The sequence below is a fragment of the Theobroma umbraticum genome, unplaced genomic scaffold (genome assembly GCF_002168275.2).
Source record: "Theobroma umbraticum cultivar Fairchild unplaced genomic scaffold, ASM216827v3 scaffold_147.0, whole genome shotgun sequence".
Classification (NCBI taxonomy): Eukaryota; Viridiplantae; Streptophyta; class Magnoliopsida; order Malvales; family Malvaceae; genus Theobroma; species Theobroma umbraticum.
Window position 1 is genome coordinate 6,297,324 of NW_018397259.1, and position 19,868 is coordinate 6,317,191.

A 19,868-nucleotide genomic window follows, 5' to 3' on the forward strand; every position below is an offset into this window, starting at 1 on the left:
ATTAAAGAACATGGAATACGTACTTGGTGATAATAATCATAGCCATGTCGCACTAGCTTTAAGGCAATCCCTAAGTACATGAACAATGGTCTCCTCTTCAACACCACATTGCAAACATAAAGAAGTAATAGTATGATGTCTATAGCACTTTTCTTCATTTGTCACAAGTTGATTATCTAAGCATTGAAGAATAAACATATGAATTCTCCTCGGCCCCTCCCACTTCCATACTAATTGTCACCTTCCTGAGTTATAGTTTGAATCTAAATCAATAGGATCTCTTAAAAAATGATATGTTGAAGCCATTGTAAAGTATCTCGAAGACAATAGAGCCCAATATGGTTTGTCAAGGTGATTAACATGATAAGGTGCAATGGTCTCGGAGAGCAATGTAATTTCCTCAAGTGGAAGGTCAGTTGACAAGTTATTGAAATCCCATTCACCATCCCCCAATACAAAATCTTTAACACAGCTATGGGCTTCGAATGAGATTTCCATTGACCTCGCAACTTCGACAACAGGTTGCTCGCCCATGTAGGTATCCATCCAAAATCATGTTGTGAGTCTATCTCTTAATGCACATTGAATATTCTTCTTAAATATCTCCCATAATTGGTTAGTGAAGATCTAAAACAAAGAGGAATCCACACTTTGCAGCTTATTGGGGCATGCAAATCTTCCATAATTGTATTTACTATGAACAAGCCACATCCATAAAGCTTGCGATTTAGAGACAATCTACCTACATGCTATAAGGAATTTTTTTTAATTATGAAAAAATATCTTTTATATAGTGCAATGATGAAGCTTTTAAATTTTATAAATATAAATCTAGTTAAAAGGTTAATATATGTTTATAAGTACATTTACATAAATATTATAATAAATTAAATAATTATTAAATTAATATATTATAATCATTTTATGTCATTTATTTAATTTTAAATAATTCACTATCAAAATATAAAATAATAGTAATACTTAATTTTATCCTTATGTCTTTTTCTTTTGATTTTGATTCTATGCCCTATATTTAATCTCTACTTCATAGTCTCAAATATATACGATGCAAAAAATAATTCATTAAATAAGGATTTTATTTCAATAGAACAACTTCATGTAAGTTGTAACATAAAAAAAAAAGTGAGATATCAGTTCGAAATTGAAAAAAAAAAAGTTTCTTATTTTGCTAGAGGGGTACTCAATCATAAAAACTAATAATACACAAAGTTTCTTATTTTTCACAAAAGCAAACAATTTCTATTGTTTAGTGCTCTCAAACTATTCACCAAACTCAAACAAAGTTATAATAAAATAAAAAAGAATAAAATGATGAAATAATTAGAAAATAACCACAAAAAACACTCTCATAACTCAATAGTTTTTCTCTCAATCCAAACACACTTATAAAGTTAAAATCTATAAACTACAAAATCACCTTTGTTGAGTTTTCCTCCCCTTACCACAAAAGACCAAAAAAAATAATATTGTGTCGATTCTGATAGTAAGTTCATGGTTTAAATAATGCATTCTTACTAAAATGCTTGTAAACCATACTTCGAAACGTTATTTTTGTTAAAATTTATACTCAAAGAGATAAATTAGAACATATAAAAAAAACAGATACTTAACAATTAATAACAAAAAGAAATGAAAAAGAATTTGTTTGAAATACGGAATGTGTAGAATAAATTTTTCAAAAAAAGAAAATGTGTATTTATAGATAGTGAAACATCACCAACGTGTCTCTTTATTCAGATACACCTATTCATAATTGAACAAATTTGTCATTTTAAAGATACATGACTTTTTAGAATCGAAGAGCATACTTCTTCTAATAAACACATTAAATTTTCAATCATCAAAAATAAAATAAAAATTAAACAGCCAACAATTTTCTCATCAATTTAATACTAAACAATTACATTCCATTGAAATTATAAAGTGATAAGGCGTTAAACATCCCAAACTTATTCCAATAATTACTTATTGATTGCAATTATCTAAAAGAATTTACTAATTTCAAATATTTGAACTATCTTTAGAGATTTTTTTTGTTATACAAGACATTGAATTAAACAATAAAAGGTAACATTTTCAAATTCTTAAAGGTTGGCATGTAGGGGCAGACTAAAGGTGGTCACGGGTGGCGGCCACCACCCCAAAGATTTATATTATAATTTTATTTTATTTAAAAAGTAATTAATTTTTATTTTAAATTAAATAATTGATTTGATCCATGACATTAACTTTTAGTTACCTTTTATACAAAATCTTGAATTTATTACTTACATCGCCGCCGCCGATGACTTGAAACTATTTCTTCAATCTATGAAAGTCTAAAAGTTAATACTAGTTGGCTAAAATACTCAGTAGTTTGGTCCAACAATCTATGAAAGTATTGCTTCATTGTCAATAGTTCCACTTTTCTATTTGACAAACTCTCTTTACTCTAAAAGAGTTTTTTTCACACAAGTTCTTGCTTGTGAAGTCTAAATGCACATTTCTTATTATGTAATGGTGCCATGGGAATACAAATAAATAAATATGAGCATGTGTATTTGCTTCTAATAGAGGACACCAATATTTAAATTGTCAATAATGTTCATGTGTCACGGGGCGATACTTAAGACCACCTTCCGTGCGGCCTTGGGCTCAACCCTTATCTCGGCATTTAGAACCCAAGTCAGCCTTAGTGCTTCAGCACTCGCCCAACAAGCACTCAACACCCACACAATGGCTTTAAACCGGCAAGCAAGCTTGCATAAACGAGGAAGGAAAAATGGGAAGAGAATGCTAGAGAGAAAAACTAAGCTTGTATTGAATGAATTGAGATACAAGTGTGTTGGATGATTTGCACAAGGAAGATGGGGTTATTTATAGCCAAGGTTCCTCACCCATTTCCCTCCAAAAAATTTCCCTTCAAAACCATTTGAGAGGGAAACTAAGGTTTCTAGAAGCTCATTTGGGAGGGAAATCCCTACATGGGTCTTGGTGGGCTGGCACCCTATATGGGTCTTGGAGGGCTGGCACCCTCTTGGGCCTCTTGGCGGGTCTGGGCTGTGGCCCGTGACATGTGACCCGTGACACATGCATCTTGAGTGAGAATGAAGCATGCCTTAATTTTCACCTTGTTTTTGTAGCCTAAAGTTTTAGTATTTTAAATGGCAAGAAAGAGGTACAAACCATGAGATTTTAGATTCAAGTCTGCCTCAATGTGAATTTGTTTCAATTTTATTATAATTTGTTAATATGTTTAATTAATTAAATTTTTATATTAAATGTAATAATAATATCATATTTAATGAGTATTGTCTCATTTCAATATAATATTTCACCATAGGAAGGTTACTCTCAAAAAAAAATTCTCATTATAAAAAAATCTAAAAATAACGACTGAATAGATTTATTTTACCGACTTAAATTATAAAAAATTATACAAGTAACATCAATCATATGCAAATTTAATGACACAATGGTGAATAAAATTATGGATTGCTACTGTTATTTGGACATCAACAATGTGGGTTTAATATAATTTGGATTGATGAATGTTACCTTCATAAAAAAAAATCTTACTCTTTTTTTCCTTTTAGAAAATAACTAAAAATGGTGATTAAATAAAATTTCTTTTACCAACTTAAATGGTAGAAAATTATACAAGTAACATCGATGATATAAAAAATTAAATTAATGACAAAATGGTAAAGAAAATTATGGATTGATGCTTACATTTGCCATGGATTTCGAGTTTTTACAAGCAAGTCGGTGGAGAAAGAAATGGAAGAACGTTACGACTTTATGTATCACTATCCAATGAAAAGGAAAAGGGGATGTGGGATGTTGAAGTGCCAATTAAGAAAAAGATAAAAGAGATTCTATTTAAATCAATATATGCATAATATTTAAAATTATTATTAAATTATTTAAAAAAATTTACATAAATTTTTATTTTTTCATCATATTCAATTAAATTTTTATTTTTTTATTTTATATTAAATAAATATTATAATTAACGATTAATTAACTACATTAGTTAAAACATAACTTATTATTTTATATATTCATGATGTTAACGTAAAAAGTAAAAAATAAAAAATAATATATGATTATATATCATATGAATATGTTATGTTATTATTTGTTATAACATGTCATATTAACATCATATAATATAAAAATGACACTTGACATTTTAATTAATACTTTAATCAAAAGTTAATTATAAAAATAATAACTTAATTAAATATAATAAAAAAATAAAAATTTATTTAAAATTTTTAAAATAATTTATGAATTTTTTTTAGATATTATACCTATATAAAATCTAAATTTCTTTTTCATGGGATGGAACCTTTCAAAGATTTAGTTTAATTATATAGTTTGTGAAATTCATATAAACCTTACTACCGTTACAAAAAGAATCCTGGAACTAGTGTGGCTTCCAAAAATTTATGATATTCTCATACAAAACAACATGTAACAGAAAAGGATAATCTAAAAATTGCTACTGCCACAACTGTACTAAATTAGTAAATTTTAATTTATTAACAGCTAGCTATATTATGCAAAATGCTGTTAATTTTGAATTGTTCCCTTTCTATGATTTTCTAACTATTTAATTTATATAAATTTTTTTGATTTAATTGTTTTAGATATATAGTATTAAGAAGATGCATGATTTTTTATTTTACTCTATTGGATAAATCGAGTTATTAAATTTGTTTTTATTTTTTGAGTTGAAGTCATTTTAATTTTGAATAATCTTTCGGGATGGAATATTTTGATTTTGAGTAAGGACTGGGTCAATTTCTTTTTTTAATTTTACTATAATATTTTGCATGAGATTTATAGATTGTGGAATTATCCAAAATGAAATTCGTGGAAGCAGCAAAAATTGTGCTGACAGTATCCTTTCCCCAGCGATTGGTACGTTATAAAATAATGATAACTTCCAAAGATGACAAAAACAATTCAATAAATAAAAAACTTTTTTTCCCATTTTTTATTTTTCTTAATTTTTTATATTTTAACAAAATTTTGAAACTGAAAGGCACAGAGCGTTCTTGTCCCAATCACAGCTGACTCAAAAAGGACACTTTCCTCCTTCCTTTAACAAAAAAAATTCCCCCAAAACCCCAAACCCTCAAAATTTCGCATTTTTTCTTTGATTTTGGCTTAAAAATATCGCTTAGTTTTGAGCAAAAGAGATTGAATTCCAACTGTGTTTTTGATAAAATTAGAAGCTTTTAGGGTTTGTTTGGGGCTTTTTTAAATTTTGGAAGATCAAATTGTTTGTTCTGAGAAATGGGAAGTAGAAAAGAAGAAGAAAGAAACGAGAAGATAATAAGAGGTCTCATGAAGCTGCCTCCTAATCGTCGTTGTATTAACTGTAACAGCTTGGTAAAATTTCTCAAACTTTTCTTTTCTTTTTTTTTTCTTTTTTGGCAAAAAAGAAGAGTTTTGCCTTATGGTTAGTTAAAGTATGTTAAGGAGGCTGGAAAGAAAGGGAAATGAAAAGGGAATGGTTTTTCACATTGTTTTTTTTTTTTTTAATTTTCTAGGAAGAATTAGTTTTAGCAGATGGATATTGTAGTAAAGAATGGGAAGAAAAAATGGTTATATAAATGGTTTTGAAATTGGGTTTTCTTTTCATCTTTTTTTTGGTGAGAAATGCGTTTTGGTTGATTGTTTTGAAAGTTAAATTTGTTTGGAGGCTGGGAAAGTGCAAAAAAGAAAAGAAAAAAAAATTGGGTTTTAGGTCATAGAAATGGTTTTTGAAATTGGGATTTCTTGATTTCTTGAATGCAATGCAACTTTTGGTAATGAATTTCAAGATGGTAAATCAGCTGTTTCAAAAAGGGTGTTGAAATTCTCTTTGTTGTTTCTTTTTGTACTCAACTGGGACTAATAGAGTTCAAATTTCAGTTTTTGGCTTTTTTCTCAAATCAGGCTGACACTGTTGTTCATCATGACTTGAAAGAGTTAAATTACCTTTATTTGAGCTTCTAATGATACATTTTTTTTGGATCCCTCATTTCCTGGATATTAATTTGTGATTCTATTGTTGCAGGGTCCTCAGTATGTTTGCACAAATTTTTGGACTTTTGTTTGCATGACTTGCAGTGGGATACAGTAAGTATTTTCTTTAGTTATTTTGGCATCTATGATTTTGCCATAGAAGTAATTGTTGCTTTAGTGAGGTTTTGCGTATCTGGTAGTATGTAATTTCATCTGTGTTGTGTAGATCAATGCATTATGATTTTTTGCAATTTAACGTTTTTGTAACTTTTGTTGTTGTTGTTGTTCATTGTGATGATTTTAAGTTCCTTAACTCCAAGGAGTTGTTGTATCTTTCTTTTTCAATTTGGCCAATGGATTGTACTTACTTTCGCATGATTCTGGTGGAGTGATATAATCTCAGAATCAAGTTTTTCAAATCTTTACCATTTTTGTCCTATCCCAGCAGTAATTTGTGTTCATATGAATATGTGTTGCAGTCGTGAGTTTACTCATCGTGTAAAATCTGTATCAATGTCAAAGTTCACTTCACAGGAAGTTGAAGCTCTTCAAAATGGTGGTAATCAGGTTTGAACTAGTGTTACATTTGTTGTTATCTATGGAAAGAGTGGGATGCCTTTTAAAATGCTGATGAATGTCCTTTTTTTCACTCTTTTCAGCGTGCAAGAGATATATATCTTAAGGATTGGGACCTACAGAGGCAAAGATTGCCTGATAGCAGGTGCAGAATATGTGATATATCTCTTAAGTGCTAGGCATCTACTTGTCAGATGTGGGTTTTTCTAATAACTCTCTCATTGCAGCAATGCTGATAAAATCCGGGAGTTCATAAAGAATGTATATGTGGACAGAAAATATGCTGGAGGAAAAACATCTGACAAGCCTCCAAGAGACATGCAGGTAATATCTTCCTATCTAGTGTACAAGTGCTTTTAATTCTTCAAATTTAAAATTTTTGCCAAACCTCTATGCTGCTTGGCTCCGTTTCCTAAAATCATGTTTTCAAATTAGAAAATGAAGAGAGTATGGTTGTGGAACATTTGATCTGAAGTTTAACTTCCAAGTTCTTATTTTCTGTTTTTTCTATAATGATATTTGCTATATCTGTTTTCTTTAGAGAAACTTGAAGTTACTATTTTCATTTAAGAGCCACTGCCCACATTGGTATTTGTTAAACAAATATATGCAAATGATATGGGTGTTTCTATGTGCTTGCCTCTCAGTTTTATTTGAATTCAGCTCACTAAATCCTAGAGCAGCAGTTTAATTGTGATAGTCTTAAATGAATTTGACAGAGTCTTAGAAATCATGAAGATGAGATAAGACGTGCCAGTTCTTATCATTCTTATTCTCAAAGTCCACCTTATGACTATCAATATGAAGATCGGCGTTATGGAAAACAAGCTGCTGCTGTCCTTTCTAGGAAGCCTGGTTCAGATCGAGGCCACTATGTTGGGAAGGTTTCTAGTTTTGTCTACAGTCCTGGTCGCTTAAGTGATCAAATGTTTGAGGACAGGTTTGCAAATGACGGTTCTGCTCCTAGGGTTTCAGACTACTCTGTGTCCAGTGGAGGTGATCCTTTCAAATCTGGTACAGAGTCTCCAAATTTTCAGAAGGACAGTGGATTTAGCAGCCCAACTGCTCAACCTCGAAGAGATGTTTTAAGTGAAGATACACAACGTCAAACAATCAATTTGTTTGTGGATCCAAGTTCCAAGAAAGATGCTGGAGGGATTCCACGCCCACAGGTCATATATCTTACAACATATCTCACACTTCTAATTAGCTAGTAGTTTACTTTTTAAGTTGTGTGCCACATCTGAAAATATATTGTTCTTTTGGAGCATTGTCATTGAAACACTATGCAGGCTTTAATGTATTCTGGTGGGATACTTCTATATAGTGATTATTAACATCAAGAAGAAAGCGCGAACGTACATGATCGACTTTGTAGCTGATAATGTATCTAAAAATATTCCAGTGGAGCCTACTGGCTTTTTCATTTATTCAATTCAAAGTTCAGGCATGTGTATGGATTGTTTATGTTTTGCTGCATATACATGCTTGATGCATACACTAAAACCTATAAATATATGCACATTTGAGATCAGTAGTAATGCATTTATATAACTTTATGATTGTTGGAATGTGAATCTAGCTAAGGTGTTTAATGTGTTTCACCATTAAAAATATGTTAATACAGGTCGGCATGATCATAGGGATTCTTTAAATGCTTGAGATGCCAGTGTTGTCAAGTATATGAACCCTTTTTCTTTGTTTGCTGTAGTTCTACATGCTTTATCATGTGTGTTCTTACAGCTACTTTTATCTGTTTAATCATCTCATCATCAACTGACATCAGAATTGTTCCTTTATCTAGAGAACTAAATCCATGGGGAGTTTTGGGTCATTTGATAGCAATTCCATGTCTGTCAAGTCATATAATTCAAGCATTGGACTGGATGTTGTCTCTGAACCTGAACAAACGGCTGGGTCCTATCATGATATAGCATCTGCGTTCCCCCAATCTTCTGTTCCTGTGAATTATGGTGGCCTGGATCTGTTTAATGCACCCGAGGCTTCTGCTGCTCCACCTATAGATTTGTTTCAGTTACCTGCAACATCATCGATTTCATCTGAAGATATATATCAACCTGCAGCGGTATCTACGATGCCACCTGTGAATTTATTTCAACCTTCCCCAGCTACTCCATCAATAGACTTATTTGCTGGGGTTGCTGAGCAGCCCCCAGCTGCAAGCTTTGATAAAAAATCACCAGAGTTACCTGAACCTAAAAATGAAGGATGGGCAACATTTGATACTCCTCAGCATGCAGCATCTAATACAGTAACCCAAAATCTTTCACCTGCTGTAGTGCCGAACGATGGAGATTTGTCATTGAAGTTTGACCAATTGTCATCCTTAAACACAACTATCCAGTGGCCACTATTTGGAAATTCTAGTGCTCTCAGGGCTACTTCATCAATGTCTAGTCAATGGCAGGAGGGCTTGCATGATGGTCAAGCCTCCACTGCTGCAACCAGCACTCAGGTAAGCCATGCTCAAGTCCATTGCAGTTTTGTGAAGAATAAGAAGCAATAATGCTTGTAGCATAAATTTATTCATGTTTTTCGCTGCTTGGCATACATATGGTTATTGTTAGAAATATAAACTTCAGTTTCTCCTGTCAAATGTGTGGTCAAGTGATCCATTCTGTGAACAGTCATGGAATGCTTTTAATGATTCTGCTGAATCACTTTCTCTGGAACCACAAGTAGCAGTGTACAATAATTTGGCCAACACTGATCAACATTTGGGCTTAGGAGTTTCAGAGGTTTGCTATTCTATTTTCAAATGATGCCAACTAATTATGTTTCTTCAATTTATGTTTCAAATGTCTGTTTCTGCAGAATCTTGATAATGATGGCATCCAAACAGCTGCCTCCCATGCTGGTTTCCCTGCTGCTACTTTACCATCAGAGGATGACTTGGCACCATCATATGCTCCATCAGTTAATCCACCTTTGGTTTGTTCTTTTAACTAACTTACCAGTTCTTTTTGTACTTACAATACATGGGTCACGATCAAGCTCTTCTTTAATCTCTTTAGGTTCTGAACTTCCTTGATTTTACAGGGAGAGAAACAGTCCTATGCTGCTGATCATAAATCAACCAACCCATTTGATCTTCCTTATGATTCTGAATCGGAACAAACTGATATGGTATGCCATGCATGTTCATCTTTGAATATGTTTATACTGTGTTATTTCACTAAAATTGGTTGATCTTTTCCTGAGGCTAAAGCGTGTCTCTGTTTTAGACGTACTAACCTTTTTTCCCTGGTTCTATTTAGAGGGATTGTACATTTTGCTTACGGTTTCTTTCAAGGGAATATTTTCTCTAATTTTTTTTCACTTTGAGTTGGTTGGTCTTGCTGAGAACTTACCCTATTTCAAAGCCTAAGGTTTAAGTTTTATATATATGTACAGAGAGAGAGAGATGACACAATCTATGTGCCTTCCTTCTTAGGACAATTAATGATTTTCAAGGTCAAAGGTTTAGGTTTTGTAGAGAGAGGGGGAGAGAAGGGACAAAAATCTTTGCGTTTTCTGTCATGGATAACTGCTAGGATGATGTTGAAACTATAGCCAGTTGGTTTGGTTAGACACCCATGTACTTCCATTTAATTGTTTTGAGGAATTTGAATTTATGTTGCCTCTCAGGGTTTGTCTAAATACCAGTGTTTTCAGGAAGAATATGATGGGCTAGGGGTAGCATCAAATTCGAATTAAGTTGTTATGGTGTAACTAAAGGGTGGTTAATGAAGATCTCATATCATCATTCTTAGTGATTAGGTAGTTCCTTCCATTTCATCATTTCTTGGTATCTGCAGCATTTTCTAAACAAACTGCTTGTTGTTCTAGTTTTTTGACCTATCTATTATTCTGTAAGTTTCTGGATTCTGGATGGACATGAATCTAAATAATTTCATACTTGGAAGGAGAAATTGGTGAGTAGATGATAAGCCAATCTTTAGCATGCTTGCAACCGCCTTCTTTTTATGGAAGACATCAATAGGGTTTCACCCTTTCTTATTAATAGTCCATGTTCTGCAGCAGATTTGGAGTATGGGAAGGGCAGATGCAATATTGGAATTATTCTAATCAGTTTCTTCCTGGTTTATGGCATATTGCAGTTCTTGGATATGAGTTCATTACAAACCGCACTTCCTAGAGCTCAGTTGCCATCCACCTATCTTGGTGGTGTATCACAACCCTGGTTTCCTCAGAATCCAGTGACACCTTATATCCCTGGAACACCACAAGGTAGTTTTTAGTTTCTCCTTCGAACTTGAGAGCCATAATTGCTAAGTTCTTGGTTGGCTGATGGATCTTATTGGACATTTACTAAGGAAAAGAAAAAGGAAATATAAAAGCGAAACTGATGCCTTTGAAAAGCATCTATGACAAGGGACCATGAGGTTTTCCTAAAGTAGATCCTTGAATTTTTTTGTTTGTTTCTGCAGGTGGCTTAGCATACATGTCCGGCCAAGCACCAAGTTCTCAATTATCGTGAGTTGTTTTTATCATGTTATAGTCAATTTTATCATCATTATTGTCTTTCCCCAATGGACATCATTGTTGTATGTCATTCTTACCTGCTTTTCAAAGCATTGATTCTCCATACAATGTTTGCTTGGCTTGTGGTTTCTAGTTTAAAGTTATTAATCTATGGAAGTGTTAGTTTTCTATTATCCATTAAATTCTCAATTTTCAAAACATTTATTAGAATATTGGTTCAATTCAAACTGCCTAGAATGAGTCATTTGGTTTTTGCTTGGGAATGCCGTGTTACTTGTGTGTGAAACGAAGACCAAATCAGCAACACCATATTTGTATGAATTGGGTTATTCAAGAATGTCTAAAATTACTGATTCATATGCTAGCCTGCTACAGAAGAAATCTGTCACGTGGCATTAATGCTAATTATAATTTGTATACTCAAATCAACTTTGCATAATTATATTATGTTTTCTGAATTCAAAATTTGTTTTCTATTTTGTCAGGAATGTCCCAGCCCAAGGGCCTGTTGCTTCCATAGGAGGAAATCCTTTTGCGTAGAATTCTACTGGCAAAAGTAGCATTTTAGTACTTTTTCAGTTAGTGGTAGTTTCCTAGTGTCAAAATGTAGCCAATATCTCAGTACATGAGAATTAAATCTTCTGCGAAGTCATTCCGATTTTTTCTTTGTGAAAAATAATACATTGCCTAGGCGGAAAATTCTTTTTAGTGCTATGTCATTTCAGGCCTCTTGTTTGTATGTGAGCTATGTTAGAAGCAGTGATGCACCCAGGAGAGTGGTAGAGAGATAGGTTTGTTATGGTTCTTTGGGTATTGTAATTGTGTCGGTTCATAGGCTTTCTAAGTTATCCTTGTTTGCTGCTTTTTCAATTTTGGTTGCTTTGCATTGTCACAAATTATGGAGAGATCTCCAGCAATCTTGCAATGGTTATCTCTTGTGCCCTCTGCGGTTGTGTATTTGCCTTACATTTCAACCTCTGTTTGTGTTGCTTGAAATCCTTTCTTTTTGATATCAGACTACAAAAAAAAAAAAAAAAGAGTATATATTGAAAAGCTTCTTTGGGTTGATCATTACTAGGAGAGCAAAGATATCTAAGTCTTGACTGGCAAAAGTTAAAGAGCATGGTCATGGAAGTAAACTCTACATTCTGCAAAATGGAGAATTTTGCATCACCATGAAATCATTTCTCATGCAAAAGATGGGAAAGGGTAGCTATTCAAAACTTTGCAGCTAAGTAACGCAGGATTCAAGAAGTTGACAGACAAAGGCATGCACCCATATAATATAAATGCATTGGTGTGAGTAGATCGTAACTTGGAACAGAAGCAACACACAATTCGTGGCCTCTTCTTTATGGGCAATTGCCAACAACAGAGATCCATCGACGGAAATCCTTACAAGGTTACATGCACAGCCACGTGTTGGACTCAATATGCCTCCAGGTGATGGCTTTCTCTTTATCTCCGACAATAAATTTGATTTTTCCCACTGCTAAGCCAGTGGGGCTCTATCTCCCGCTGCTCTCTAGTTCCACATCAGCTACTTTCCTTCTCCAGAGTGCCAGCTTGTTCTGCTTAAACCTGAAGACCCTTATTGCTAAGCACCGTTAGTGGATCATCCTCATGAAAGCAAGCGAATGAGTCTGGAAACAATTTCAGATATTTGATCTGCAATCCAACTACAAGACAATTTTTGAGAGTATCATTTCCTAAGAGTGAATTTGAGGATCGTGTGATTTCATTAAACTTGGCATTTCTATCATCTCACTTCACGATCATTTCCATTAGGAAGAAGATATATAATAAGATTTTTCTGATTGACTTGTACTCACCCGGGGCAGATTTTGGAGCTGGAGTTTACTTACAGTAAGGCAGCGGTTCATTGCTGCAGTGAGTGCCTCAGCGTCACTATATTTTGATGTTAGAGAGAGAGTGGTTAAACACAATGCGAATGCCTCAGTCTCTAGGAGTAGGAACCCTCAGGAGATACCCTACTTTGGGGAGTATTCTCTTCGTCATTTGCATTAGAATTTGACGTTTTTAAGATGACATTGGCAGGTGATCCTTCTGGTTGGTTTGCGATGAATCATGTCAGTCTTGATCCCGTGAAAGCTGCATTTCCTCGGATAATTTGGCAAGGTGAAGACGAAGTATCAGGGCAGAAAGAGAGAGAATCAACCTTAATGATATTCGCGGATGGTAGGGCCATTTCATATAATTTTAGCAATGGGACATCGATGGAGCTTTCTGGTTTAAAGCCAAACGCTTCACCAGCGACTGCTGCATTGATCTATGAACAGGGAAATGCCTCTTAATATTTTTGAAGTCTTTACTTTTTGTAAGCAAAGTTCGTATTACTTCCCCATCTCTTTTGAAATTACGTCTTGTTCTTGCAGTATGGGATATGTTTGCTACACTTGGGACTATTTTGTTGTTAATTAGTATCGAATTTGGTAGAGTTGATTTGCTGGTTTTATGTTCTTTTCCAATTACGTAAGTAACATGCTCTCTAGTTTATCTTGCATATTGTGGGTTCAGTTGTATATACTAACATGCTCTATTGTTCATCTGGTTGACAGGCTTTTTTAGTAAACATTTGTAATGGCTTTGTTCATATTATTTTCATTAGCTGATGCTTCAATGGATTTGTGCATGTAGCTTATGCTATGATTTTAGGTAAAACAAGACTGCAAAATTTGACAGTGTGCAGGATACAATATATGAGAATTCATGTGATCTGTGTTGATAAAACCCAACACTAATTTGACTGAAATCTAGTATTACATGAGGCATGGGAAACTATCTTTACATTGGATGCATACTCAAGTTAGCATTGTACCCCGGCAATGCTGAAAGACAAATGACCAGCACAAGGGAATTGAGAGAAATGAGTATTAACACAAGGGGGGAAGTGCATTTGTATTTTATAAACATTTACAATGCTATGTGCATATCAAGTACAGCACTAAAAATAACTGTTCACCAAACCCTAACACCCAAAACTGATGTCTTACTCTAAATTACTTTGTACAAAATATGTATCCTTTACGCAATGCCCATCTGCACAGATCAAGATACAAGCAGTTAGAATAGTCAGGGCAAAACCCCTCATGCCTTCAACCTGTTAAATCAAAAACAGCCAATCCGTCCTAACAGACACAGTTATAAAATTCACGTTACCTGCACTCCAACTCCCATATATGGTAGTATTGTATGAAAATACAAGATTTAACAAAACAAGCTAAAAGAAAAGAACAAAAATAAAGACTCAAAAGCTCCATTAAAGTCTGCATCCATCCACAATATCCGACTCGGGAAAAAAGGCACAGAAGTTAGCAGTCTGCATCCACAACATCTGAATTCCTCCAAGCACCCATCAAATTGCTACTAAAAGATCAATGCAGATAGAAACCATCTGCCCTGCCTGGCAGCAGAACCATCATCAACTACACCAAACTGTTAGCCTCTGCCAGCATTACTCATGTCATGTGTCATGCCTAGTCACCTAATTTGTTCTTCTTAGGTGAAATGTACTAAGCTTGGTCACGTTTCCTCTAAAATACCAGGCACAGTGGGGTTCAAAGAATTGGAGTTATGCGAGATACTCCACATAAATCTTGTGGTGGCAAGCTCTTCTTTCCAGTTTGCTAGCAGTTAGCATCTTTCCCTCAAGGCTAAATGCATAAATATTTAAAACTCAAGATTAAGAACATATTGATGCATACTTTTGTCCAGCATTAGTTTCTAAATGATTGAATGCCCGAACTCTTACAAATCATAACAGTGAAAACTACAGGACATTGAAGTTTCAGTTAACAATTTATTTCAAATAAATAAATATATATAACATATCACTCATTTTTGAAATGAGATAAAGTCCTAGTTGAATACAGCCACACCACCATTACCACAACTACATTGCTTCTCGGCCATTTCTGGCAAACTTTAACTCTTTAAGTTTTTCTCTCTTTCAATGTTCATTTATTTTTTTCCACAAGTTTAAAATGGCAAATCATCAACATAATGAACAACATTGGGAACCATGAACCAAATTCACTATCCTGAAAGATCTCATAAGTCAAACAAGAAATCTTGAACCATACATGCAATTAACCAAATCAACAAGAGGTGCAAGAGGAATACAGTGAGCATTCTTTAAAAGAATGATAGATCAACAAATCAGTAAATAAGAGAAGAAAATCTAGATTGCTTTCACTTGATACAAGTAAATATCCCTAAGGGGGCATTTGGTATGAGGTGATCTATTCGTTGTGATTAGACGACTGTGTTTGGTAGTAACTTAGGAATTTTGCATGGCAGTGATTTTAGATCACCAAGAGTGATCAGTTGTAAGGTGATCTAAATCCCATCCAAAAAGCTGGGAAAGTTTAATCACCAGGGGTGGTGATCTGCAAAATCATTTTAGGAGAAATTTGCCTTGTAATGGTGTGCATTTCTCTCCAAATTTTCTGTCTTTATAAAAATCTCCACTTTTTAATTAATTCAATTACAAGACAACTTCTATGAACTTGATATTCATATGAACATGTCAAGAACTTTGATTGATTGTTTTAGGGAATTATACTCATTAAAACTGGTTCATGCCTTGTAATTTCCTATAGAACAAGCAGATTCTTATTTTTTTAATGGTTAATTGAATAAAAATTGAAATTGTTGTTTTTTTAAATAATCTTATTATATTAGGTATAAGGCTATCTTAGGTATTTTGTACTTGGTCTTTCTTTCTATGCAATACCAAGCACAAAAATTTAAGATCATTGGTGATTTATAATTTTACGCCAAACATGATATTCTAAGATCTCTAGTGATCAAAAAACCCTTGGTGATCTTATCACCATGGAGATTAAATCATCACGGTGATCTTGAAATTGATATCAAATGTTACCTTAATGAGAACAGTATGATCCAAACTTCTATAACTGCAGAAATGTTTACCTAAGCACAAAATTAAACATACAGCATAACTCTTGGAATACTTACCGAAATAAGACCTGAGACGATTGGTATGCCCATGCTGGACTGCCAGTAGAGTGTTAGACCCTCAAACCCAAGCGAGGGTCTCAAAATATTGAAAGCTTTGAATCCCAATATAATTCAATGGACATCGGTTGAGAGTCTCAGGATACTGCTTTAGATCATAAACCTTTAGCAAAATCCCATCCTTTAGCTCATAGCAAATTGCTTTATAATCCACAAGAATCACAACCTTTGATTCTTCACCTTCAGATCGGATAACAGACAAAACAGGGAATCCATAATAGTTCTCAATAGAGGACGACCTCAAGTCAGGGAAAATTTTCATAGCATCATCGAGTTCAAGACAGTATTTAAGGAACCAATGAGAATAATCAGCCGCCATCTCAAAAACATTAAATTTCAAACAAAGTGGCATGTATGTAACTCCAAGATGCAAATGGCCCCGAGACTCCCCAAAATATCGACTATCCTCATCCTCTGATTCCTCTGGAGCTTGAAACATAGGAGCCAACATTGGTATTTTTTTCAATACTTTATTCTCCACATCAAACCGCAAAGATTTCCTACCATTACTATTCCAATGAATGACCCCATTACAAAAAACAGCATAGTCAAACCTTATATACTCATTTGCCTGAAAACTAATCCAAGAAGCATCCCATGCATCAGACTTTGATGAATAAATATATATAACAAACCTATTACTTGGAGAAAGCAATTTCCTTACACATATTATCTTATAATAAGGTGATTTAATAGGATCATGGGCTAAATTAACAGCACGCAAAGAACCCAACTGTGAAACAGGGAAAGAAATAATTCTGAACTTATGGGTAGATGGATTACAGATGAAATACCTCAACCCTTCATCACTTTTGTAGTAACACTGACCCAAAAGCAAGCCATTGCAGGATTGGAGGATTTTGAACTGTGGGTCAACAATGAAATCCAAGACAGGAACTTGGGTTTCAGGGTTGAAAGGAAGGACAGGTAATCCAAAGGGTAGTCTGTAGTAGTTTCCAATGCCAAGAAAGAGAGCCGTTGGGGTGAGAAAGCCTTGGTTTTGGCGGTATAGAGAATGGGAGTGACAGAATTGGATGGTGGAAATGAGGGAAAGCCAGCGTTTTGAGACGGATTTAAGTTTGAAGAGAGGTTTTGGAGGGATTCTTATGAGGATTTGGGTTAAGAGGTCTTGGTTGTGGGCTATAGTTTCTGCTGAGGAAATGGCGGCGGTGGAGGGTTTGGTTTTCTTCATAGCGGCAATGCCTAATTCTTCAGATTTTGGGAATCGGGACTTCTGTTTTGCTACACTACCATAAATTAAAAAGATAAAAGAGCGTTCAGGCACATGAGTAAATTCATCCAATTGTAAAGTTGAAAAGAAATTCCATCCAACTATTCATATACCACTAGTGCAAATCTCTACAGTGATTTGTGATATTCTATTCCATTCGACTAAGAATTTAAAGATGAAATAAGTTTTTGAAAATAATATTCGCAGGATTTAAAGAAAAATTATTTAGAAATTTTGAAAATAATTATTAGAAGATTTTAAAGATGTAATCGAAAGCTTTGAAAATAATACTCGGAAAATTTAAAGGATGGTAAACTACTTCAATTGAACCCTCGGCTGAATTGAAGGTTTCACGCAACTCATGTTAACAAGTCATGATTCTCCGTTTCAGTAAATGCATTCATGAAAATAAACTTATCAAAAAAGGATTTCAGAATCTTCTAGCTAGTGTTGTTTTTCTGTCTTCAATATTTTCACTTATCTTTGCATTTAAATCAATTTTGTCAGTTCTCTTTTTGTGTAAAAACTGAATCATGTGTGGATAAAGTAAGCATATCAGATATAGTTTTTTAGCACATGGGATTGTAGAGCAGTTCATCTACTGGGAATCATAGAGCAAATATGTCTGGTCTTCATTCCTATCTTTCCACAGTGGAGGCAACCCCTCCACCAATCCATTGTGTATGTTGATATGTTCCACAACTTGCATGTCACAGGAAACTTCATGTTTTTGCTGGTGAGTAATCTTTCTAGAGTAAACCACCGTTGACACTGTTTACAGGTTTTATAATCCAAAAGACATGTCAACCAACATTTGTTCTATCCTCTTTATCTTGCGCGAGGATGATACCAACAATCTTTAGCATGGATGAGCACTTAAAAGAACAGGGTATTGTAGCTTTCTGACTAACATACCAATAGTCCAAAGGGGGTTAGATAAGAAATAGTGAATTAAAAAAAACTATTATTGAACAGAAAGGGGAAAGTCTTTTCATATTTATGAGTACTTAGAACACTACAAATACATGCATTATGTAGTGGACTAACCACAAGACATATATATAATGCCTTAATTCCCAACTGCAGTTGCTTACAATAGGATAAAGCTCATCTACGCACTGTAGATATGTTCAATACAAAAGTGACAATAAGTGTATTTAAGCACAAATATTAGAACATACAACTCAGTTACTTGACTGCTTAACCTGATTGGACTTGAGAACGTTGGTGCCAGCTAAAATTGAAAGTCTCTCAAACACAAGAGAGTGTCTCGAAGTACTGATAGACGTGGAATGCTTCATAATCTGATAGATGACCATGAGTTTTTGGACATGACTCTAGATCACAAAGCTTTGTCGATGTCCCATCATGCAAATCATAGGAAATTACCTTCCCATTCACAAACACCACAACTGTAGAGACTTCATCTATCTTGGATCGTATAACACACATAGCAGATACTTGATTATCCCCCTCCTCATCAGGATATAAATGTATCTCAGGAAAACCTTTCACCACAGTCTCCAAATTCATACGGTATTTTAAGAACCAATCAGAATAGTCTGCAGCCATCTCAAAAATATTAAACTGTAAACAAAGGGGCATGTAGTTGACAGCAAGATGCAAATGTCCCCGAGATTCCCCCAGAAACCTATTGCTCTCACTGTAAGATCCCTCAGGTGCGTCCAGCATCCGTGCTGGCGTTGGCATTGCTTTCAAGCACATATTCTCCACATCTAAATACAATGAACTCCTACCCCCACCTTCCCAGTGAATAGCCCCATTACAAAAAACCCCACAGTTTAACCAGACATCATCAGGCTTAGTAAAATTTAATACCTTTACACTCCAAGAATCAGTCTTTGATGAATATATATCAATCTGAAATCTAGGCGCTACCCATACCAATCTCCTGATTGAAATAATCTTATAATGAACAGATTTGAGAGGGTCAAATGCTAAGTTAACAGCATAAACAAAGCCTTCAACTTCAGCTTGAGGAAAAGATACTATCCTGATTTTGTTAGTAGAGGGGTTAAAGATAAAGTAGTTCAAATATTGAAATTTATCACAACAACGGCAAAGAAGCAAACCATTGCAAGACTGCATGATTCTGAAATCTGAGTCTCCGAGATACTCGAAGAAGGGGACTTTGGAGCATTGGTTCTTCGAAGGGACAATGTGGAATCCAGTAGGTGGGGTGTGGGTAGTGCCACAGTCGAACAAGAGGACAGCAGCAGTGAGAGAGGCGTTGTCACGGTAGCGACGGTTGTGGAAGAGGCAGAACTGGGAGCTGGAAATGAGAGAGAACCATTCTTTTGAAACGGATTTGAATTTGAGGAGAGGTTTGGCAGGTAGTCTGAGGAGGATCTCTGTAAGGAGGTCTTCGTTGCTGGCTATGGCGTCTGCTGCTGGAGAGATAGTGCTGCTCATGGTGTCGGGACTTTGTTCACTGACTATGCAAAGCACAGTT

General features: G+C 34.5%; 3 protein-coding genes across 3 annotated transcripts; 1 reads left to right on the plus strand and 2 right to left on the minus strand.

Moving 5' to 3' along the window:
* Window positions 1-4,984: 4,984 nt before the first annotated feature.
* On the plus strand, window positions 4,985-13,603 carry ZIGA4 (ARF GAP-like zinc finger-containing protein ZIGA4). Its single transcript, XM_021426733.2, has 13 exons — window positions 4,985-5,403; window positions 6,074-6,135; window positions 6,501-6,588; window positions 6,681-6,742; window positions 6,825-6,921; window positions 7,317-7,769; window positions 8,402-9,073; window positions 9,246-9,356; window positions 9,433-9,549; window positions 9,658-9,744; window positions 10,719-10,848; window positions 11,049-11,094; window positions 11,589-13,603. The coding sequence occupies exons 1-13, from the start codon at window positions 5,308-5,310 to the stop codon at window positions 11,641-11,643; spliced, it is 2,076 nt and encodes a 691-aa protein (XP_021282408.1). The 5' UTR covers window positions 4,985-5,307; the 3' UTR covers window positions 11,644-13,603.
* Window positions 13,604-13,822: 219 nt separating this feature from the next.
* Window positions 13,823-17,544, minus strand: LOC110415862 (F-box protein At5g07610-like). The gene is made up of 2 exons (XM_021427620.1): window positions 16,105-17,544; window positions 13,823-14,163 (listed from the first exon to the last, which is right to left on the minus strand). The coding sequence occupies exon 1, from the start codon at window positions 17,354-17,356 to the stop codon at window positions 16,166-16,168; it is 1,191 nt and encodes a 396-aa protein (XP_021283295.1). The 5' UTR covers window positions 17,357-17,544; the 3' UTR covers window positions 13,823-14,163; window positions 16,105-16,165.
* Window positions 17,545-18,373: 829 nt separating this feature from the next.
* Window positions 18,374-19,868, minus strand: LOC110415550 (F-box protein At5g07610-like). The gene has a single exon (XM_021427230.1). The coding sequence runs from the start codon at window positions 19,826-19,828 to the stop codon at window positions 18,647-18,649; it is 1,182 nt and encodes a 393-aa protein (XP_021282905.1). The 5' UTR covers window positions 19,829-19,868; the 3' UTR covers window positions 18,374-18,646.